The sequence below is a fragment of the Pseudonaja textilis genome, chromosome 3 (genome assembly GCF_049901715.1).
Source record: "Pseudonaja textilis isolate UNSWEBS1 chromosome 3, rPseTex1.2, whole genome shotgun sequence".
NCBI classification, from domain to species: Eukaryota; Metazoa; Chordata; class Lepidosauria; order Squamata; family Elapidae; genus Pseudonaja; species Pseudonaja textilis.
In genome coordinates, this window is record NC_141992.1 from 40,782,384 (window position 1) to 40,806,838 (window position 24,455).

Below are 24,455 nucleotides of genomic sequence, written 5' to 3' on the forward strand. Positions count from 1 at the left end.
CACAGCCACCCACTCAGGACATCACATCAAAAAACTCAGGAAATTACACCACAAGAACTCAAGAAGTTGCAACACAGCAAATGACCCAGGATACCAAAGCACAAGATCAAGGATACCACAGCAATAAATCTCACAAGGTCATCAGACAACCCATTGCCCAAGCCGTTACTACATAGGAGGCTAATGGAAAAGAGATCAAAACACAAATGACCCAGGAGATTACAACGCAGGACCCAGGATACCACAACAAAAGAACTTGCAAGCCCATCACACAACCCATTACCAAGCCATTAAAACACGAGAGGCTAATGGAAAAAAGATCACTACAAAACAAATGACCCAGGAGATTACAGCACAAGATCCAGGATATCTCTACAACAAAACTCACAAGGCCACCACACAGCCCATTATACCAACATCAACTCTATCAACCAATCAAGAGGCAGCAGCACAGCCAACCAGCCCAGCACACCAGCCCCCCCAGTATTTTATAAAAAGACTGCAGCTCTGATCACACACTGCTTGCACTGGCATGAAGCTGAAAGCATCAGCCTGAGGATGGCGAATGGGACCTCGCCGAAACGTCGCCAAGATACTCTTAATCTTACACGGGAAAAGACCCGAACACACCTAGACCCACATATGTGTGTGTGTGTGTGTGTGTGTATGTGTGTATGTGTGTATGTGTATGCGTATACGTATGCGTATGCGTATGCATATGCATACATATATATATACACATACATACATACATGCATACATACATACATACATACTGTATATACATATATACACAACCAAGAAGCCTGGGAAACTTTGAAAAGTGAGATTAAAATCCCAGTCTACCACAATTCCAATGAAGAAGAAAAATAGGAAAAATAAAAGAAATAGGAGAATAAAAGAAATCAGCATGGCTACACAAAGAATGCTTGGATATACCGAAAGATTAAAAAAAAGACAAGGATAAAAATTCTGGAGAACCAGTAGCAGAAATTTTGAGTAGTTCAGAGAACCAGCAAATACCACTTCTGACTGGAGATTTTATAGTATCCTTCCCCTGCCACGCCCACCAAGCCACACAGAACCGGTAGTAAAAAAAATTGAATCCCATCACTGGCACATACAGTACATAAAGCAGAATATCAGCAAATAGCTTGAACCTGCAAAGATGTAGTCAACAAAGCTAAGGCTCAAAACAACCTGAAGCTTGCATCAAAAGTAAAAAAAAAAAAAAAAGCTTCTTCCAACATGTAAAAAACAAGAAAAAAGTCAAGGAACTGATTGGTCCATTAATGGGAGAAAATGATAAGAAAGTGATGAGCAGTATGCCAATATTTGAGGGACTGCTACAAAGAAGAGGGGGTCAACCTATTCTTCAAAGCACCTGAAGTGGGGCTACACACACTTTTGCAGTCCAGTTCCCAATGATTCAAGGCCTGGCAGTTGGCCATGGCTCTGGAATCGGGGACCTCTGGACTAGAAAACTTTTAATGTCCTTTCCAACTTTGTTATCCTGAGAGTATCCATAACATGCTCTCAACATTTCAATGTATCTTTTAATCCAATATGAATAAGGGCTCTTTCCTACAGGTGTTATTTGGTTTTAGGTACTTTAACTTATGGATGTGCAAAACTCACTGAGAACGGAATGTCCTAAAATTCTATGGAAGATTTCATTCCTGAAACAGTGAATTGTGTACATGCTCTAAGACCATATGAAACTTCCATGCTCTCCTAAGAGTGGTTCAGAAATTTCTGGGAGCAATTTTCAAAAACAAACTCCCCAAATTAATGAGTTTACGCATGCTTATTTCAAGTCCTTTGGAACTGAGCAAATGAAAAACAGGAACAAGTTTTCATCTATCCAAATGCAGGGATTTTATAATGTTTTCCACTTTAGCAAACAGCAGTGAATCACAATGCCTCTGACCCCAATTTTTTAAGCACTAATATGTCCCATCAATTTTCTTTTTTCTACATTTGACAGAACTAAAATAGAATTCATTTTGCATAATAACTGAAATGTACAGAATATTATCCAAAAGGTTATGAGGTGGATTTCATTCCATACTGTGCTCAAAATATGTGGGAGTTTTCTTTTAAGTCACGGCACATCATATTGTAAAGATTGAATAGAAATGTCTATGTGTCACTGTGGAATTATTCATAAAACTTTAGTCTTATTAGATCTTTTTATCAAACCAGGTTGGTGTTGGTTGTATTAGTAACAGTATTCTGACATTCTGATTTCATCTGGCAGTATTCTGACATTCTGGTTTCATCTTCTTGTTGAAAAATGCAAATCTTGTCACTTGAACTCAAAGTATTTTCTCCAGTGTCTTGCATAGTATTGTTCAACTGATTCATGTGATGAAAAAAGTGTCTGTTAAGTATAGCCTAGTTTCTGCAGTCACTCCTCATCTTCAAAGCATTCACCAAAATCTGGACCACATTTTTCTTGAAAGTATACTTGTAATATGTCTTTCAGCTCAAACCCTCTATTGAAACTCTTCCTGTGCTAAGTCACCACATGATTATCTGTCCTGGACAATGAGAAAATATAACTTATCTGTGCTCTCAAGGTTCCATGTTTTAGTGATACATTTGGTGTGTTTATGATTATATGTTTTTCCTTTAATTCAGAAAATTGTATACATGTACATAACAAGAGCATCGTCTGTAGAAAAACCATAGCCTTCATTCTGGGTTTTTCTTTAAAGGCAATAGAGACTGCAGTTTGAGCTTTACTCTCCTTTTTTACAAATCCACAGAACCTTTGTCAGTATATAGATAAACATTTTCTTTCCAGCTGATGCTAATAGATATTTCACACTGATTGAATTTTGGAAGCCCTTTGCTACTTGGATTTTGATATGCTTTTGTAAAATTTGTGTCTAGCAAAGTTTGTTCTGTTTAATTGGAACAGGTGCTGACTTCCCTGTTCCACATGATATAATGTTTGTTTTATTTGGCTTGCTTTAAAACCCTAATCTTCTTCATAACCTAAAAGCTTGTTTATGGTACTTGCAAAGGCTGGTTGATCAAAGGCTGGTTGATGTATTTAAATATCCATGCTGTGGGGATCTAGGCCTATCACAAATATTTTATTGATTGAATTAGAGATGCAGTTTGTCTTGGTTAGATTATTTACTGTAGTATTCTTTTCAGATCCAGATGCTGATATTACCACGATTCAGCAAGTGAGCAATTATATCCTGTCCCTTAATCTTCCAATTGACACTGGCACAATTCTCAGGAAAATCACTGAGATTCAGAATTTGATTGCTAAGCTGCAATGTCCTGACAGCATCATTGCCCAAACTGCTGGCGACATAGCTAAGGCCAAATACCTTCAGCAGGAGGCTGAAGAAGCCAGGTAATATTCATTTCTTTTTCTGTTAAATTTATATCCCGCTTTCCATTCAGGAAATTAAATTAGTATACATAGTATTTCATTCTCCAATTTGGGGCAGAGGTGGTATTCAGCAGGTTCTGACCAGGTAGCAGAAATTTTGAGTAGTTCAGAGAACCGGTAGCGAAAATTTTGAGTAGTTCAGAGAACTGGCAAATATCATCTCTGACTGGCCCCACCTCCATCTATTCTCTGCCTCCTGAATCCCAGCTGATTGGCTGAGTCTTCTTTCGTTGCCCTGTACAGGAGAATGGAGCTGGAAAGCAGGCTAGTGGGGATGGGGAGGAATGGGGATTTTGCAGTAACCTTCCCCCAGAAATGGGGAGGAAATGGAGATTTTTGCAGGATCCTTCCCCTGCCATGCCTGCCAAGCCACGCCCACAGAACCAGGAGTAAAAAAAAATTGAATCCCACCACTGATTTGGGGCCAAGAGTTTGATAACTTTGGAGTAGAGGAAAATAGATCCATTATTAAAGTAATAATTGACATACATTTATTTATAGTATCATTTAGCAGAAGTTCTTCCTGAATATATATATAATTTTAAACTCTTGGGAATTCTATTGTACAAAAATGTCTTCTAGAAGTTTCATTAAAAATTGTTCTTGTGCAGTTTAATACACAAAATATTGTTTAATATAAAACCCATAAGTTCCTATAACTGGTTCATTTATCCTTCTTGATTATGTATTGTACTAATTGAATTGAAACACACGATATATATAGAAACATATAATAGCATGAGGAGTGCTGTGGGAAGCTATCTAATATTCTTAGTTGTAAATCTTACTTTCAGATTACATCTGTTCCTGACAGCTCCCTAGATACTGTAGATTGCAAAATTTATCTTTTAATGCTATTTCAATGGTATTAAAACTTTTATTTTGACTTTTTGGGAAACTGTAATGTTATGCTGCTTTTTATTGTATGTGTTCATATTCTGTTCAACAAGTCACCATTATATATTACCTATAGAATGGCATCTTTTTGAAAAGAAAGCAGCATTTCTTTATGTTATTTCTTTAATATAAAATTTTTAGGAACCAGGCCAGTACTATTGAGGGCAATGTGGAAGATGTGCTGCAGAAATTGAAACAAGGACAAATAGCACTTCAAGAAGCTGAACTTACCATTCATGACTCTGCTTTCCCCCTCCAGCGTATCCAAAATCGCCTTGATGAAGTAAGTGATTTGTGCTTAAGATTATGACATTGAACATCTAAGTTGTTCACTCTAAACCAGCCTACTCTCCTTTCATATTGATAAACCTCCTTTGTTTCCTAGAATAGTGGCTTCCACAGGTGATTACTTTATTACCTTAATAGAATATTACTTGTGTATTTTTTTCTGGGATGTTTATAAAATTTCTAAAAAGTTTCATCTCTGGAATGTTCAGATCCAGACTATCCTCACTCCAGCTCAGGAGAATGTGCGGGACATCACCAGTCAACTGGATAGCTTCACTGAAATGCTTGTCCAGTTACAGTACAAGGCAAGCCAGAATCAGTTATTGGCTGCAGATGCTCATCAACAAGCAACAGAGGCCCACACACAAGCAAAAAACACTCAGCAGGTATGGAAATAGGAAATTACTTTAGTGGGTTGCATTCTTTAAGCTACAGTATTGCTCAACCAGTCTTTGGGAAAAATACTTGGTAAATGTTCTGATTGTCTGTCTCAGTTTAGCCATAAGACTTGTCAATGACATTGGCTATTCACGCTAATGCAAAAGTCCCCAACCTTCTTAGTCCTATTATATGTTTCCCTTTTGCATTTTTTTAGAACATATCCATTTTCATTTTTAGAACAAATATTGTACACTCTCAGAAAATGGCCATCACAGAGTCACATGACCAGTCATGACATATTCATTCAGCAAAGGACAAACCCTGAAATTATTTCTTACTATCTCTTTCACTCCTCATTTTATTTGTTCTTCAACAGAATGACAATCTATCTTGCCAAGCTTTGTTTAATTATAGGTGTAAACAATTGATATTGAAGAACAAACATAATTTGTTCATTGCAAGTATAATTTAACCTGGATTCTCCAACATGTTACCCTTGGATAACAATGTGCCACCAAGTCATCTTCTTTTTGCATGATAGATTCCATGTCCTACCTGAGATGATTTTAATTACAAAGGAAGGAAAGATAGGATGTAGCAAGGGAAATTAAGAGCATTTGGCTTCTCATTGTTTCCAATCATACTCAGAGGAATATCATAGATCCCGAAGGATTTTTCTCCAAATAAAAATGGTTAATGACAAGGATATTTGCCTTATCAAACTTTGTTTGATTATATTCAATAAAACAATTGGTTATTGCAGAACAAACAAAACTTGCACAATGCAGTTGTCATCTTTATATAAAAGATGCATGAATTTGGCTTGGGAATAAGAGTGAAAAAGAAAACTCTTCAAAGTGGACAAACTGGAATATATCACAGTGAAAAGAAGGTGTGTTCTGTGCAGCCAGAAGAACTCAGAAAACAGTCTGTTGTGAAAAAGAATTATCACTTATTGAAGAAGAAAAGGAATAGGCAAGAGGGAAAAGCAGCGTTTAATAATCTGATACACGTATAAATGGAACACTGATTAAATAGAATGCTATCCAACATCATATGATCTCAGGTTTAGTGATTTGGAGTTGGGAATTCTGATGTTATTTTTTTCAATATATCCATTGGAAGTTTGATTAGTTCTCATTTCCCTCCCGCCCCCTCAGGTATTTTTACAATTGAATGGCAAATACATGGACCTGAAGAGGCGAATGGGACAAGGGTCAAATTTAGGCATCCAAGGTGACCGAATTCAAACTGCTCACACAGAAGCCAACACACTGTTGAATGAAGCCTTGAATATGATGGCCAAAATGGCTGGTAAGGATTACTTGCATGGCAACTCTCTAAATCAGAAATGACCTCACAACTCTTATCTTCATTGCCTTGGCATTCCATACAGGATTGTGGATTTTTTGAAAAAAATATCAAGATTCTTCTCTGATAAATTTACTATTGAACCTTAGTAATTTCATATATAATATTACAGAATTTCATGCATAATAATTTCATTTAATCTAATAATTTCATACCAAGTATACGTTAAACAAAATGTGAATGTACTTTTCACATTTAAATCTGGATATTTCATTCCTGGTCTAAGTAAGCCACAGGATTTTATAGAGAGACAGAGATAAAAAGCTACTATAGTGATCCTGTGAGGCATTTTAGCTTGCCCTTTTAATGGAATGGACATTCAGGAAGAATATAAATATTGTGTTATACAGCCAGTCACAGATTTGTTCCATAATAATGACTTGCCAAGTCAATTTTTGACAGTCTATTTAGACACTTCAGTTTAAAGCTTTCAGATCTAATAACTTTGCTCAATATGTTTTGGGAAGCAGCCAGTGTGTAGACAAAATGCTCTGACTCCTGTGGCAGGTGTAGTATGAATAACTAAGTGGCTTGAAGCCAGATATATATTTTTTTTTAAAGGAGTGTTACTGCTTTCATTGATAAAGCTGTAGTTTTAATGAATGTCTTTCATTGAAGGTGCCTCTCAGAGCCAGAGATTTAGCAGCTGGCTGATGAGAGGCAGTTACTCTTGCTCAGAATTGGCTGAAAGCAGTGATGAATGTTAATATTGCTAAATAGGCCACCAGACAATTTCTCATGCAAAACATGAGGAGCATACATTTAGCAGTGCTGGCTGACGTCAATGTCCACATTCATTTGGTCTTACCAGAAGGAGATGAAGCTTTTTCAGACAGAAAGGCAAAACTGATTTTGGATGTTATGTGACAGACAGCAGTTCCTTAATGTTGGGTCAAGTTCTTCCAATCATTTAGGGAAGCTGAATGAATTTCTTTATTGTTACTGTTATGGGGAAGAAAAATCAGTGTTCCAGAAAACCTCCACTCCAACAAATAACTCTGAGACAAAGTTCTTTTTATTAGAATAGTAAACTGGCACATCTGGGAAATCCCGAATCTGAAAGTTCCGGGTTTCCTTGCAATAAGTAAAAACTACAAATCCACCCACTGCACACCCCCATTGCATCACATGCCCCAATCACCATCCGTCCCAGATTGAGATGACGTCTCAACCAGGTGCAGAAATAACATGACCTTGACTTAGAAGAAGAATGCTATTATGTCTAACCACATATGCTCCAAAAAATCCCCCCCTCCCATTTTCCTAAGCTTAAGAATGTGGCATTGTGGAAGCGTCTGGTGCTAATATGGCTTCCAAAACTGACATATGACATGGAAGATGGAAATAGAACTAGGAATAATTATTTTGCTTCATAAAACAACAGATAATGCTATGTAGAGGATTTATTATATAAATACTTATAATAGATTGGTTGAGTAATCTGAGTTCATCTAGATGTTAACAGCAAGATTAATACTAGACTAACAATCAAGAAATAAACAATACCCCAGTCAAGGAACTACCAACTCAGACAAATAAGCTAACCATAAACAACAGCCTAATCAAGGAACCACCAAGAACACTCCCACCAACACTGATAGGGCAAGCCACTAGTATATAAAAAGAGAGCAAACCTCACTCCTTTCTTGTACTGATGACATCACCTAGTTTAGTAATGAAATGTCTACAAGAAAACAATCAAGCTCAGTGAACCCCAAGGATCCCACACTTCAACCCTGAATTAAAAATATTCTGCTCTGTGATGTTCTTCTTTTGCTCATTTGAGTTTGAGCAACATTCTGCAAAGTCAGAAAACTAAGCAGGGTACCCTATTCATATAATTTACTGTCTTTCAAACAAATTTCAGTAGAATTGTCCTCATTTAACATTCAATACAGGATAGTTAGAGGCTGAGGTGGTGGAACAGATCTACAAAGAATAAGAGGGAGGGGCAAGCATACGCAGCTAATAGTTTTTGCATATGGGTTGCCTTATTGTATTGAACAGGCATGCATGAAAAGAATACATGTTAAAAGATGTTATAGAAAATCAGAACAGGCTGAATGGTCACTTTTATAATGTTATAATGAATTAGAGAGAAGGAAAAGAGTTTCTTTGCATCTAACCTATTTCTGTTTCATTCCTCAGCTTTAGAAACAGAGCTACAGGAGAGTAACAATGCCTTCATCCTCAAGTCAGACAGGCTGAAAGGCCTGGATAAAAAAGTGGAAACAATTCGTGATTATATCAGTCGACAAGTTGCATATTATGCCAGTTGCACAAATTAGAACAGTTTCTGCTCCTTTCCTGATGAATCCTTCCCTCTGCCTAATTTATTAAGATTGCTTTCTTCATGTCTGCAGAGAAAATATTTCCATCTTCTCTAGCTTTGATACATTGCTATAGGTCAAGCTTTAGGGAAAAAACCCCAGAAGTGGCTATACTAATTTATTTGTTATAATATTTAAAATTAATCACTTGAATTCAAACATTCTTGATAAAATTTTTAATAGGAAGATATACTTTTGCATAAGTTTCATACAAGCAGAATCTGGATTCAAGCAAGATTAAGAAAGCAATATAAATAAACAAGGGTATCCGTTTCTTGGATCTCATAGCCCATTATAAAACTTTTTTTTATCCAACACCAGTTCTTTTTACTAATATAAAATATCTGTTTGCAGATAAACTACAGGTAGTCCTTGACTTACAACAGTTCATTTAATGACCATTCAAAGTTAAAATGGCACTAAAAAAATGACTTATGACTGTTTTTCACAGCTACGCCCTTTGCAGCATTCCCATGGTCACATGATCAAAATTCAGATGCTTGGCAACTGGTTCATGATTATGACCATTGCTGTGTCCCAAGGTCACGTGATCCCCTTTTGGGACCTTCTGAAATGCAAAGTCAGTAGGGAAGCTAGATTCCCTTAACAATCAGGTTATTGTAAAATAAGAATGTTTTTTTAATTTTCCTTCTTTTTCTTTCTTTTTCCTTGCTTTTCAATCTTTTCTTTTCTTTCTTTTCTTCTTTCTTTTTTTTTCTTTCATTTATTTGAATATGTATTGTTGGCTGTTTTTAACTATTAAAACTAATAAATTGTTTTTTAAAAAATAAAAACAATCAGGTTACTAAAAGTACTAACTGCAATGATTCACTTAACATCTGGGGCAAGAAAGGTCATAAAATGGGGCAAAACTCACTTAACAAATGACTCACTTAACAACAGAAATGTTGGGCTCCATTGTGTAAGCTGGGGAACTACCTGTACTGCCAGAAACAAATCTGACAGTGAACCTATATTAATCCATCAATAAATAACTATCAGCCACTTAAGAACCAACAAACTTTATTGAACAATGTATATTACATTAATGCCAGAACTGACACAAGCAGAAATTCATAAATGAAGTAGAGATGGTGTCCCCTTACTTCCTGTGGAATCAACTCATGCAAACTGTGTTAGAACAAATGGCAGTGTCAGCAAGCATTCTGAGCAAATTGCTTCTGTATCATGATACAGAATTAAAGGGCCACAAGCAAGCCAGCATGCGATATTTTCTGCTTCAACCAACTGCTCTAATGGACTCAACACAAAAACAACACTGCACCCCTTGCAATTGCTCTTTATTCTACTGAACAAGCACAGATGTACAAACATGTATCCCCACCTTCCGATAAAGGAAAAAGAAAGAGTTTGATCATGTTTATCCATTGATTACAGAACCTTTCTTTTAAGAATTGTTTTCCAGTTTATATGAAACAACCCTCTAATATTTCAAGATAGTTGAACCATATGAACTCTCAGTTCTGTGCATGTGCTTTATAGAAAATATCCGCTGTGGGCATCTAGGAACATAGTCCTCAATGGCATTGTTCAAGACAGGCATTCCCTTTCTGCATGGTTGATATTTGATGGTCAGTTTAAATAGAAATATCAAGCAGCCCTTCTGAAAAGAGAGGAGAAAAACAGAACTCATATGATGTACATTTTATTGGGGGAAAAAGATCCAGGAAATTTTGGGTTTTTTTGAAAAAAGATTTATAGAGATTTGTCGTTCTTACCTAATAGATACTGAACTGTGGTGAAGAAAGTAACTTGGCAAAAACTACTATATGGTTTTATGCACAATATAATAATTTCCAACTAAAAGTTGTTTTGTGTCTGTTTTTCCTTATTAAACTAAATTAATTAGCAGAAATTCTATATGTTATTTATACTGTTATTAAAATGATAACTATAAAGTCTCATAAAAATCCATTTCTTTGGGGGTCATAGGAAGAGCATTTAAAAACATCAATAAAAATTACCATTATTTCAGTGAAAACTATAAAAGATATCTAATAGCTAGTTTTGTTAACACAATATATTAAAATAGTAATATCTATATATAAACAACCTTAATATTGAGATTATAAATCAAGTAGTGAAAGCAATGCATAATATAAAATATAATTGTATAATGGAAAAATAACAATTTATTAGTTCATGGTAGCTATCTGGAACAAAGCACATCCTAGATAATTTTATTGCCAGTGATGGAGTGTAGCAAGCTGGATTTCAAGAAGGGAAGGGGTATATTTCAGAGAAATAACAGACCACTCAGTCCAGATATTTTGTGTGAGAGAAAGAGGGTGAAGACAGCTCCTCCTAATAGTTCTCAAGGTATATGTTAATAGAATACTTTATTGGCCAAGTCTGATTGGACACACAATTTGTCTTGGTGTAAATACTCTCAGTATACATAAAGAAAAGGTACATTAATTAAGAATCAAGAATCATAACGTACAACACTTAATGATAGTCATAGGGTACAATCAACAATCAAATCATACTAGGAAATAGTCAAGTGGGAGGGGATGGGTGTTAAGGAGTGGTGAGAAGATTAACAGTAACAGTAGTGTACACTTTGTAAATAGTTGAACAGTGTTGAGGGAATTATTTGTTTAGCAGAGTAATGGCTTTTGGGAAAAAACATGCAGACAGTAGTGTTTAGTCTGGTAAGATTCTATCTATAGTTGTGGAAACAATAAAGAACTCAGCATGTGTCATTAAAGAACTCAGCTTGGAAGAATCACCATGTGTCAGTCTTGGTTTTTGAATCTGATATGGCCTTTGGTTGATTTTTCTTTTGTTATGAAGATTTCAAAGATGTTCCTTAGTATATAGAAATATGTATCGTTTGAGAGAGAACTTGCAGAAAAAAAATACACCAGCCATTTTAGAAGAGGTGTATTAATTATTTTTAAAAAGGTGTTATGCTTTTGGAACAATTAGGGACTCACTGGAAAAACTGTATCAGAATATGACTCTCAGGGTATCTGTAGAATAAGCTGATGATCCAAGTTTGGTTTTTCCTGCCTCCCTACCCTGCCAGCTTTGGTAAAGTAGTCCTGACATCTCTATATTGAAGGCTGGGGTGTACACTTTTCCATGAACAAAACTGCTGATGTGACAGTAAAGACATTTCCTTGCTCTGTACTCAGCATAATTGGGAGATCATGAAATGGTAGCAATATTTAAATCCTTTACTATTCTTTGCTAGAAAAGTGAATGTGAGTTGCACTCATATACTTACCTGTAAAGATATATGTTTTATACGTATAGTAGGTTTCTTTTCAATCACATTACCAAGCAAACACCAGTTTGCCCACTTCCAAAATAAGTGTGATTAGTGGCTTTGACTGGAACAAGGACTTCTGAGTTGTAATGACTGAGTTTGAAAGAAAAGTTTGAAAGGAAAACAAAGCAAAAAACTGTTGTTGTTTTGCAGTTAGTGTATGATGATTTTTACACTCTCTCTCTCTCTCTCTCTCTCTCTCTCTCACACACACACACACACACACACACACACAGAGAGAGAGAGAGAGAGATACACATGCTATATACTGTAACCTATATATTGTACATGAACTAACCCATGGCTTGGAAAGGTGATGAAAACTACCATGCACTTCATAAGATGCATATCTATTCTGCTCAGTGGAATTCAATAGGATTAATGCACTACAGATGGAGTTACTATTCTATTTGATTTTCTATTCTGAATCTTCCTCCACTATGCATGCAGTGATATTATAGGAGTATTGCAAAGCTTTCACATTATGGAGGAAGATGGCAATGTATATTCAGACCATGCTTCTTCCATCCTGACCTTTTCATGTAGAGAGATAAAATCATAATACAACTGTCATTGAATTGATAAATGCAATCATAGAGCTTCACATAATTATGGTTATGCTGATATATGCCTATCAGCATAGTTCATTTTAGACAATGTTTTCAGATTCAATTGGTCAGTTACCTTCCATAAATTCTAGCTAGCATTTAATGGCCAGAGATCTTTAGTCTAAAATTAATTGGACCATAATGATGTTCCATATTTTTCATTATTAAACATTGTATTGTTATATAAGTATTATTATTTTATTATTTTTCATGTATTTACTGCAACAGTTGTTTTTCTTTCTGTTATTGTTATATCATGAGTTCCCTTGGTTAAAGGAAATGTATGCATTTCAAAATAAGTGAAATAGAAATTGCTGTTTCCTAATCCACGGTTATTTATTTATTTATTCATTTGTTTGTTTGTTTATTTATATTTCATATTTCTGAACTGCCCATCTTCCTTAAAGAGGGATTTTTGCTTTTCTTCTCCTTTCCTGATGCCACATTACTTACATCAACTCAAGTGTTTGCCAAATGTTCAAATATGCTGACACCCCAATTACTATGATTTCTAGATAGCGTAGCCAACAATTAGAAATTGCAGATTGGGAAAGCTACTGAAATCTCTACTTGGCAGTTAGAAACTTAGTGTGATCATTCCAAAGGACACTTACTGTGTCTTGGCATCCCTTTTTATGAGTACTGCTTCTGAGCAAAACATTGCCTTCACTTTGTCACGTGTCCCACCTTCTGGAGTACAGCTAACTGAAGGTCTGCTTGGATGGCTCTGGCCATCTGTTGTAGTTACAGAAGTCACATGGACTGACGTGCTACCTGGGTTATCTAAATATTTACTTTCTGTCTTCTTGGCATGTAGGCCACAAAGATCTGAAGTATTCTGATAGGATAATACCGGGATCAAATTCTTGGTATCTTGACTTGATTGTTCCTTGTAAGTAATGGATGATGTATTAGGCCTTGATGTAATTTGTACTTGTACTTGACTTTTGACATTATCCTCTGCATGATGACCATTCATGTGTAGTTTCTTCATATGGTGGACCACAACTGCAGCATTGAAGGCTTGCTAGTAAAGGAGAAGATCACCAGATTTATGAGAATTATATACGTACTTGTAGTTCTCTACAAAACCAGACTAAAGAATGCTGAGTATGTTCATCAGCTGCTGCTGAAAATTTACCTAGAAAGATATTGGAAGCAGACCTCAAGTTCTTGTGATCTCACTAGTACTCCATTCGCTACTGGTAAAAAGTAACAAGGAAACTTAGCTGACACTATATATGAATATGGTATGAAGGCTTGAGAACGATGTACAATAAAACAAAGGTAGATAAACCATGGAACACAAACTATAAGCACCTCTATACTGCTTATATTTTTGTCTGACCCTTTAGAGACTTTTGAAATTTGATCAATGTAATTCAGTTAACAATATTTTATTGTTGTTACACCTCTTGAAGAAGAGTGTCTTAACAGGAATTTGGAATCTACTCTGAAATAGCGCAGCTAAAAATATATTTCCCACTATTCCCCCTATGGTTAATTCACAAGAAGAAAAAAATGGGCTTAAAAGTTCTCTGTGAGATCTGTTCATGTCATCATGACTTCAAAATGCTCCCTGATGCCCATGATAGTTAAAATGAATGTTTACAAACTTACAAACTCAGTTACCAAGTATTTTGTCTGTCCCTGCAACAAAAATTTACAAAAGCGCTTGTAAATATTCTACGATATTCTACGAAGCTTGTCTGAGAGCAAATGATCCTATATGTTCAATTGAGCTTATTTCCTAGTAAGTGCATCAGTGGTGGTATTCAAAAACTTTTACTACTGGTTCTGTGGGCATGGCTTGGTGGGCATGGCCATGTGACTGGGTGGGCATGGCTTTTTTTTCCCACCCGTTTTTGGGAGCTTCTTAGCCACAAAGGAGCCTGGGGGGGGGGGGGCATTTTTGCTTCCCTAAGGCTCCTCTGGGGCTCAGGAAGGAAAAAAACAGAGCATGGGAGGGGCATGCAGCACTCCTCCAAGCTCCGTTTGGGAGATTTCTAGTCTCAGAGAAGCCTCTGGGGTTGCGTTTTTGCTCCCCTAAGGCTCCTTTGGGGTTCTGGAAGGCAAAAAATGGAGAGGGGGGGCTGAGCTCCTCCTTCCATTTTTTGCCTTCCTGGGCCTCAGCAAGGGGAATCCTGGCACAGCTGATCTTATCTACAGCTGATTATCGGGAGAGGAAAAAAAGAAATACACACCTTAGACGAATGTCAAGCAGACGGGCAGGGTGAGCAAGCATCGGGTGGGAGGGTGACCGGGTGGGGGGCGTGGCCAGCCAGAACTTACTACCGGTTCAGTGACCCATGCCAAATTCTTGCTACTAGTTTACCTGATCCATTGTGAACCAGCTGAATACCACCACTGAAGTACATATAAAATTTAGTTATATCTCTTATCTCTATCATCATCATCATCTTTTAATGACCCCACAGTCCCTTGAGGGGTGGAGTCTGGGCAACTGAATGAAGCTAGAAGAGTGTTTAATGACTGGATGCCCTTCCTTTCACCAATGTGGAGTTTTGTTCAGCAGATGTATATTCATGTTTTGTTCAGCAGATGTATATTCTCAGTGAGCCGAGAGAGAGAAATGTCTGCCTCTATCTAGGATCAAACTCATAGCTTCCTGATTCTGAGGTGAGAGCTCCACCTCAGTGCGCTGCACCGCACCACACTGCACCACTTCATATCGCTTATCTCTATCAATCATCAAATCCAAATGACTCTGGGTAAGTCACAATACATTAAAAAATAATATGTAATAAGAACCCTCCCCCACCAAAAATATAAAAAAGGAGCAAAAGGAAAAAGCATCCACTGGTTGCCCACCCACCATTTCTGCAGTCTAAATTATGCAGTGAAGATGTCATAATATTTTCAAGGCAGATGGATGTTTTGAAATTCATGGCAGCCCTTTATATTTGCCACTCTTTATATAAAAGATAAAGGTTTCCCTTGTCCACTCATGTCCAACTCTAGGGGGTGGTGCTCATCTTTATTTCTTGGCAGAAGAAGCCAGCATTGTCTGAAGACAGTTTCTGTGATCATATGGCCAGCATGACTATATGCCATGGAATGCTGTTACCTTTCCACCAAAGTGATACCTATTAATCTACTCACATTTGCATGCTTGCAAACTGCTAGATGGGCAAGGAAGCAAGGAACAGGAACTGGAGCAAGGAACAGGAGCTCACCCTGTTGGGCAGTGCTTGGGTCTTGAACTCAGGCTGCCAGCTTTCCAGCTGACAAACTGAGCATCTTTAACTGATAAGCCATTGTGCTCTACCCCTTATATTAACTCTTTACACAGCAACCCTTATACAACCCTTAATATAACTCTTTATATAACTAATTGCCAAATATTTCTGTATCCACTGAGGAAATTCATTTTATATTTTGTCAGTCAAATGCAGACCCAGATTGTTGGGGCAATATGCTGACTCTATAAACCACTTAGAGAAGGCTGTAAAGCACTATGAAGCAGGTATATAAGTCTAAGTGCTATGGCTACCATATGACATGTCCAAAATTGTGTTAAACCCTTAGCTACCTGGGTAGTAGTATTTTACAGGGCTTTTGTAAAGAGAGCTTTAATGGAAATTTTATCTCCATGCTCCTAACAGAAGTACACCAGAGTATAAAATCCCAGGACAGCAACATCAAGTTACTTACCTTCCACTTGCTTTTTGCAAAATTTTTTTGGATCTGTACACTGACAGATGGATAGATGTCACAGCAGAGGGCTGTGTTTCCACCAATCCTGCAAATTAAGTAAGAGGAGAACAGACATGTAGACAGATAGTGTTCGTGAGTGATATATTTTGCATTCTTGTAACTTCTGGCTGACATCTTTCTATGATTGAGTGGTTTGAGTTTGTCTCAAAAAGGTACTTTTGCCGAGGCAACATAGTTTTGACTGTACTGCAGAGACAACTGGATTGTACTTGATAAGGTGACTTGTATCACCTTGAAGTCTTCATCTGAGTTTCCAGGAATCAGTAGAGATTTTTGCATGCACTATTAGGAAGTAGGGAAAGTTCAAGAATAAGGCAATGTAAAATAAGTGGATATTTTGTTATTACAGAAGACTGTTCTATTTTATAAAACTGCATCATTCAAAGCATTGCTAAAGTGACCACCTCTCCGAAGCTTTGCACTGTTCCAAGGACAGTTACTATGCCAGATGCGAGGTATATACAGTATATCATATTATTCATCTTGTTAAGACTGAGAAGGTCTATCTATCATAACAGCCGGAAGTTCTATTTACTATCTATAAAATGTATACATTAATTAAGTGAACTATTATGGCTGACCACAATGAGTATTGAGTAGGGAATCATCACTTAGTGCCATGTCATCTCTTGCATGTAATTTCAGTAAAGGAATATAACAGAATAAGAGAATTGTAAAGGACCTTGGAAGTCTTCTAGTCCAATCCCCTGCTCAATCAGGAGATCCTATACCTTTTCAACAAATTGCTGTCCAATCACTTCTTAAAAATCTCTAGTAATGGAGCATTCACAACTTGTAGAGACAAGCCATTTCACTGGTTAATTGTTCTCACTGTCAGGAAATTTCTCTTTAGTTTTAGGTTGATTCTGTCCTTGTTAAGTTTCCATCCATTGCTTCTTGTCCTGCTATTTGTCCTGCAACCTATTTGGAGAATAGGTTGACCCTAGAGTCTTTCTGTCAGTCCCTCAAATATTAGAACACTGCTATCATGTCATCCCTAGTCCTTCATTTCACTAGATTAGAAATACCCAATTCCTGCAACCGTTCATCATATGTTTTAGCCTCCAGCCCCCTAATAATAATCTTGCACACTTTCTAAAGCCTCAACATTTTTTTATATCATGATGATCAAAACTGGATGCAATATTCCAAATGAACTCTTACCAAGGCATTATAAAGGGATATTAACACTTCATGTGATCTTGATTTTATCCCTCTGTTAATGCAGTCTAGGACTGCATTGGGTTTTTTTGGTGGCTGCAGCACACTGCTGTCTCATATTTAAGTGATTGTTCACTAGAATTTCTAGATCCCTCTTGCAGTTACTGCTGTTGAGCCAGATATTCTATACCTCTGTAATTGGTTTTTCTTGCTTAAGTGTAAAACCTTACTTTTTTTGCCATTGAATTTCATTTTGTTAGCTAGAACCCAATGTTCAAGTCTGTCAAGATCCATTTACATCTTGAGTGTGTTTTCTGGGGTGTTGGCTATTTCTGCCAGCTTGGTGTTGTCTGCAATTTGATGAATTCCTTTTTTATTCTCTCATCTAAATCATTTGTGAGGATTTTGAAGAGTACTGTTGCTAAGACAGAACCTTAGGATATGCCACTGCATACTTCCCTCCATGTAAGTGTAGTTCTATTGAGAATTACACATTGAGTGCAGTTTGTCAGCCTATTATACATCCATCTAGTAGTGATGCTGTTTATCCCACATTTTTCTAACTTACCAATACATAGGTTATGATTTACTTTGTCAAATGCCTTATTGAAATTCAAGTATACTTTGTCCATGGCATTTTGCTGTTCTACTAATTTAGTTATTTTGTCAAATGATGCAGTAATATTTGTTTGGCATGATCTCTTTTTGAGAAACCCATGTTGATTTCTCATTATGACTTTGCTTTCTTCTAGGTGTTCACAGATCTGTTGCTTGATTATCTTTCCCAGAATCTTCCCTGGTATAGATGTCAGGCTGATTGGTCTGTGGTTTCCTGGATCTATTTTTCCCCTTTTTGAAGATGGGAACCACATTAGCTCCTTTCCACTCCTCTGGTAGTTCTCCATTGCTTCAGGATTTTTGAAAGATATGGTTCAATATTTCTGAGATCATGTCTGCCAGCTCCTTCAGAACTCTGAGGTGTAATCCATCTGGTCCTGGTGATTTGAACTAGTCTGGGAAGAACAGGTGTTGTCTTACCATTTTCTTGCCTAATTTAATTTGAATTCCCAGTCTGTCTTTTATGGTTCTGCTTCTGGTAGGATAGGCTATTTTTTCCCTCTGGTAAAGCCAGTTGCTAAAAATCAATTATGTAACTCTGCTTTCTCCCTGCTGCCCATCGCTTCTTTACCATGTTCTCCCATTAGTGGAATTATTCCACTATATTCCATTAATATTTCCATTAGTGGAAATATTCCAATATTTCCTTGATTTTTTTCTTATTTTTTACATGTTGACAAAACATTATTAATTGTTGCAAGCCTTAATTCATTCTAAGCCTTAGCTTTGTCCTTTTTGTATTTCAGTTTATCAGAAAGTTCTTGATGCAATCATGCTGGTTTATGGTTGGATTTCTTATTTTTCTTTTCACATGGTTGTGATGGACTGGCTTTTATAATCACATTTTTCAGAGTTTCCCAAGCTTCTTTTCTCCTTTAAGGTTTTCATCCATGGAATCTTTCTCAAGCTCTCTCTAAGTTTGTTGAAGATCTTTTGAAGTCTAAGACACCTAAAGTCTAAGTAATATAATAGCTTCCTATGCACATTGACATCCATATTAGTTAATTGAAAAAAAAATCATCAAAAATTATTTTTATGATACACTGCTAATTCCACATGAATATAATTAAAAAAATTCTCACTGTATCACAGAATTGCACTTTAAAAAAATGCAATAACATTATCCATCTCACCAGGGATGCCTGAGGGCTTTGTCACAGGTAAATCTCTTATTTGGATCCTTCTCGAGTAAATGAGAAATGAAATCTTTGGCTGTTTAAAAGGAATGAAAAAAGAAGGAAACAGAGAAAGAGGCTTTAGCACAAAAGCCAAAAGCCAAAACCAATCTGCCAGAGCATTAGGTTTGAGTATTAGGGATCAAACTGATGACATGCACCTCTAGCCAATATAAAAAGATTACAGTGAGTACCATATAATAATAAGGTAAAGGTTCCCCTTGCACATACATGCTTAAAACCTTCTTTGCCAAACTGTTTCTTCTAAAAAGAGGGTGTACTTAAAATTCATCTTATCAATTTATTTTCAATTATTTTATTTTTTAAGCAAAATCTATTAGAAACAAGGAGGCGTCTGATAATAATCAACATGATTAATTGTGCTGCAGGTTCTGAAAGAACACCTGCACCTTCAAATGCTTCAATGGGACACAGCATCACAGAACACAGCACATGCTTGCAACAGCTTTTGTCCCCTGCGCAGCCACACACGCACACATCTATCAAAAACATGGCACAGCAGTTCCAGGAATCAGAGTAGTTTCCCCAAATCATTGAATACATACTTTTAAAAAACCACTTGACTACTCAATAGCTGTGTAATTACTGTATATACTCATCTGTAGACACAATGCTAGCAGATATTTTTTTAAAAAAAATACCTGATTCAGAGATATCATCCCAAAATGGAGAGTCAAATTCGAAGTATCCTTCTCTGATTTTCTCAAACAATTTGGACTCTGTTTCTTCATAGAAAGGAGGGTATCCACACAGGCTAAATTAAATTGGAAAAGAGAGAGGAAAAAACAAAAGACATTTATATTCCTTTTCTATACAAATTCAAAAAGATTGATCAGTAGATAGATATTTAATATCGGGTAATTGTGAACTATACATAGCTCATTATAGCTATAGTCTGATATTATAAAAAAGGAGGAGAGGTTCCATATTGGATGTCAGTTGCCAATGGAAAAGACAAGTTTCTATCCAAGCATAATTATGCTCCAGAGAAGAAAGAACATAGGCTTTTGAATAACATGTATAAAGCCTGTAGAGATGGCATCTTAATATTAAGTCAGATTCAGTGTTCATTATAGAATATATCCTTGGAACAGATATCTTCAAACTAAAGCCTTCAAGTTTTATTGGATTATTCTCATCTAGGCAGAATTGATGGGAGTTTAGTCAAGGATGTGCATAAAACCTCTCAGTCAGGGAAAGTTGACATTGTTGTGAAAGGAAAGAAGGAAGGAAGGGAGAAAGAAAGAAAGAAAGAAAGAAAGAAAGAAAGAAAGAAAGAAAGAAAGAAAGAAAGAAAGAAGGAAGGAAGGAAGGAAGGAAGGAAGGAAGGAAGGAAGGAAAGAAAGAAAGAAAGAAAGAAAGAAAGAAAGAAAGAAAGAAAGAAAGAAAGAAAGAAAGAAAGAAAGAAATCCCAGATGGTAAAGAAGCAATGGGCAGCAGAGTTCTGAAGGAGCTGGCAGACATGATCTCAGAAATATTGAACCATATCTTTCAAAAATCCTGAAGCAATAGAACACTACCAGAGGAGTGGAAAGGAGCTAATGTGGTTCCCATCTTCAAAAGGGGGAAAAATAGATCCAGGAAACCACAGTTTTTGAACCTTCCCAGCCTTCAAATTTCATCTTGGTGTAATTGCTGTAATCAGTTAACTTGATTAGTTCATCAAATTAACAAAGTTTATGATAGGCATCAGTGCATGTTCCTGATGTATTGACTGCTGACAGATACTTAGATTGCATAATTCGCTGTCAAGGTTATTTGAGTGCTGTCACAATGCAGACATAAACAAAACAAAAAATAAATAGGCCAAGGAGAGATTTGTCTGTCTGTTTGTCTGTCTGTTTGTCTGTCTCTCTCTCCACACCATCCCCATCCATCTATAAATAGTTATAATACATTGGATTATAAGTGGAAGAGCAAGTTTTATCTAGTGATTAAAATATCAGGCTAGAAACCAGGAGACCCTGAGTTCTAATCCAGCCTTAGGCATGAAAGCAAGCTTGGGAGAGTTTGGGCCAGCCCCTTCTCTCAACCCATAATGTCAGGTTCAGCGACCAAGCTAGTTATTCAGTTCCAGTCATTACTAATGGATCAACACTTGTTTGAGCCAGAAAAAAACAGACCCTACACTTGTGGAAAAATGCTAGAAAGGAAAAAATGAATTGGAAATAGAGTATAAACAAATTCAACTATGTAGTTTATAGTGAAGAGCATTTTATAATAAAACTTTTTCATAGAAGGAAACCCTACAAAATTCCTATATTTCAAACCAGTTTTTAAAAAATCATGGTAGGGTGAAACTACCAGAAAAAAATATGACAAATATGACAAACCAAGCACCACAGTATTAACCAAAGATCTGAAGAGGTCTTCAGTTTGTATTGAATATTTGCAAGGTTAAATGAACTTGAGGAATTGGAGGTAGGATGAGGAATTCATTGCTATAATACATATGCCAAGAATACCTTCTCTCAGATTGTAGTATCAACACCAAATTGGTTCCAAGACATTGCATAAGGCAGAAGATTAGATTCTAAACTTTATAAAAAAAAATATAGTAGATTGTGGCTTGATATAGAAACAACCACTGTTGGTCTCAATATTTAGTAATCAACATTTTGCAGCAGGCACAGATTTAAGAATAGACCTAATAAGTTTATAATAATTTAGTCTTGAGGTTACCAGCACATGGATTGCTCTGTCTAGACCCAATCCAGAAATGGCTATAACTAGTGAGCCAATGGCAGTGGAAAAGGTGTTTATAACCCCTCCTATCACTTCTAAGAAATCATAAACTTTATAAAACTTGTTACAAAAATATGCAACCAAATAGAAGATACTAAAATACAGTGAATAATAATTATTGTTTTCTTTTGACTCTTAATAGGCCACTATGTGTTAATGCTTTCTTTCTACTTTTTATTTGGGTTTAGCATGCTGTTAATATATCTTTTCTAAGGACTACCTAAGACTTTTCAGGGACATTATCAACTTTGTTGTAATTCACAGATTATCTTACAGGATGTAGGTAATAACTCCAATTGACCAGCAATCCACAGCTTTACTGTATGGCTTTTGTTGTAACACTTCTGGAGCTGCAGTGAACAAATGACAAAACCCAAGTTACTGGTGATATGACCAACCAATCTTTGAAAAATTAACCAAATCTATATTATCTCAAGAATTATTTCAGTGTAGCAGCGTACAGCAAAGAAAAATAGCATGCTTGACATAAACAATGACACACATTATTTATTCTGGAAGGCTGAGGAGTATAACATAAGATACATACATACTGTATATATCACAGATAGCTGCGGAATGTAGGGCAATGTGATATTTGTTGAAATTGTAATATATTGACATAGCCCCACAAAGTATATAGTCTTCATATCTCTTATAGGTCTGATAAAATTTTGTTTTAATTAGTACTCCATAGCATAGCTTTGATTCTATGGATAAAGACTGCAATTTATACATCTTTATATAAAGCAGAATTTAATCAATGGGTTTCAATAGTTCTTTCAAATATTGTCTAAATGAAATGATAGTTTTCAGATCACTTGTGTTTAGGTTGTAAGCATTAGTTACTATGCTTGCAGCAGACCTTACACCTACAATTATATAGAAAGAGGAATATAAGTGTTTCTTTCATAATCTGTCCCAATCACATAGTGTCAAAGAGTGCACAATGTGACTAGGTTAAACAACCCAGGAGGAAACAGGCTTGGATTTACATGTAGTGGTTTTATCCCTACAAAAGCAGATATACTTGATCTTGATTAAATGATTTAATAGCTGACCAGCTGCTGTAATGCTGTAATGTTGTAATGCTGTAATGATGGTGCAATGATGAGTAATGAGTCACAGGGTTATTTGGCTGATACCACTTTAAGAGGCTGTGTTATAAGAGAGGCCATATTAGGGTGTATCTCTGTGTGCATGTGTGTGTGCTTCCATGCTATAGCTGATTGCTGATCAATTTTTTGACCTCTGGCTAGTACTTGTATGTATATAGTCTTTGTAGATATAAACCACTATTTAAACTACAAACCTCTGTGTACTGCAATTGCTCCTGGGTTGTCTCATCTAGTCACACTGTGCGTACTCTGACACATAGAGAATTAAATTTGCATATACAGTTGCATACAATGAGGAGAAAACTTGAGATAGCCCACAAGTGCTCCAGAGAGCTGTTCCTGACAAGGAGACTGCAAAGCAACAATCTCCAATACATTTAAAAGTTATAGGAGATGAGTAAATAGTTGTCTTGCTTAAAACACATTCAGTGCCATTAGTGTGTAATCCCAGTGTCCAAAAGACACTGAGATTACACATTTTCTATTTTTTTCTCTTTTTTAATGCACTTTCTATTTTTTCTTTTTATTCTTTTATTTTTTTAGTTTGCTTTAGTTTTCATTGTTGCGAATTGTAATTTTTAATAAAATAAAATTACAATTTAAAAGTTATTTCCATTTTCTTATTTACCAACATATCCTGGGGTTCCACATGCTGTAGACATGATGCCATTCTGTTCCATTTTAGACAAACCAAAATCTGTTATCATAATTTTGGAGTCCTCTTCTGGAGTTAGGTAGAGTAAATTTTCGGGCTATGGATAAGAAGGTGAAAATTAATTATCTGATATTCAATACAGGTGGTCCTCAACTTACAACCATTAGTTTAGTGACTGTTCAAAATTATAATGGCACTGAAAAAAAGGTGATTTATGGCCATTTTCTGCATGTATGACAGTTGCAGCATTCCCATGGTCATGGGATCAAAATTTGGATGCTTGGTACCTGACATATATTCATGACAGTTGTGGTGTTCCAGGATCATGTGATTACGTTTGGTGACCTTCTCACAAAGTCAATGTAGAATCCAGATTCACTTAACAACTATGTTACTAACTCTAATTCACTTGATAATTGTGGCAAGAAAGGTCATAAAATGGCAAAAGTCACTGAACAATCGAAAAATGTTTGACTAAATTTTTCTAAATTAATTTTTTTTCTAGACTAAAAACAGAAGATTGCTGTAAGGAATCTAGATATTCCAAGACCAGAGTATGCAATTTAAATTTTTGTGCATATAGTTGATCTAAAGTTAGGGAATAGAATATTGCCACTGATTCACCCATGGTGACTTGAGGCA

General features: G+C 36.2%; 2 protein-coding genes across 4 annotated transcripts in view; one reads left to right on the forward strand and one right to left on the reverse strand.

Moving 5' to 3' along the window:
- Nucleotides 1–10,503, forward strand: part of LAMB3 (laminin subunit beta 3) — a 67,786-nt gene extending 57,283 nt beyond the window's left edge. The window contains exons 19-24 of the mRNA XM_026713025.2: nucleotides 3,169–3,376; nucleotides 4,454–4,595; nucleotides 4,810–4,986; nucleotides 6,142–6,295; nucleotides 8,501–9,296; nucleotides 9,484–10,503. Of these exons, the coding sequence (XP_026568810.2) occupies nucleotides 3,169–3,376; nucleotides 4,454–4,595; nucleotides 4,810–4,986; nucleotides 6,142–6,295; nucleotides 8,501–8,640 (821 nt within the window). The 3' untranslated portion in view covers nucleotides 8,641–9,296; nucleotides 9,484–10,503. The remainder of the gene's footprint in view (nucleotides 1–3,168; nucleotides 3,377–4,453; nucleotides 4,596–4,809; nucleotides 4,987–6,141; nucleotides 6,296–8,500; nucleotides 9,297–9,483) is intronic.
- Nucleotides 9,689–24,455, reverse strand: part of CAMK1G (calcium/calmodulin dependent protein kinase IG) — a 43,458-nt gene continuing 28,691 nt past the window's right edge. For 2 of the 3 annotated variants that reach the window (XM_026712982.2, XM_087929343.1), the window contains 8 exons: nucleotides 23,787–23,910; nucleotides 22,318–22,393; nucleotides 19,940–20,052; nucleotides 19,236–19,314; nucleotides 16,261–16,348; nucleotides 13,200–13,612; nucleotides 11,936–12,070; nucleotides 9,689–10,306 (listed from right to left, as the gene is read on the reverse strand). In XM_026712982.2, the coding sequence (XP_026568767.2) occupies nucleotides 11,980–12,070; nucleotides 13,200–13,612; nucleotides 16,261–16,348; nucleotides 19,236–19,314; nucleotides 19,940–20,052; nucleotides 22,318–22,393; nucleotides 23,787–23,910 (984 nt within the window). In that variant the 3' untranslated portion in view covers nucleotides 9,689–10,306; nucleotides 11,936–11,979. Of the gene's footprint in view, nucleotides 10,307–11,410; nucleotides 11,515–11,935; nucleotides 12,071–13,199; nucleotides 13,613–16,260; nucleotides 16,349–19,235; nucleotides 19,315–19,939; nucleotides 20,053–22,317; nucleotides 22,394–23,786; nucleotides 23,911–24,455 lie in introns of those variants that run through there. The other variant, XM_087929342.1, reaches the window with a different exon arrangement.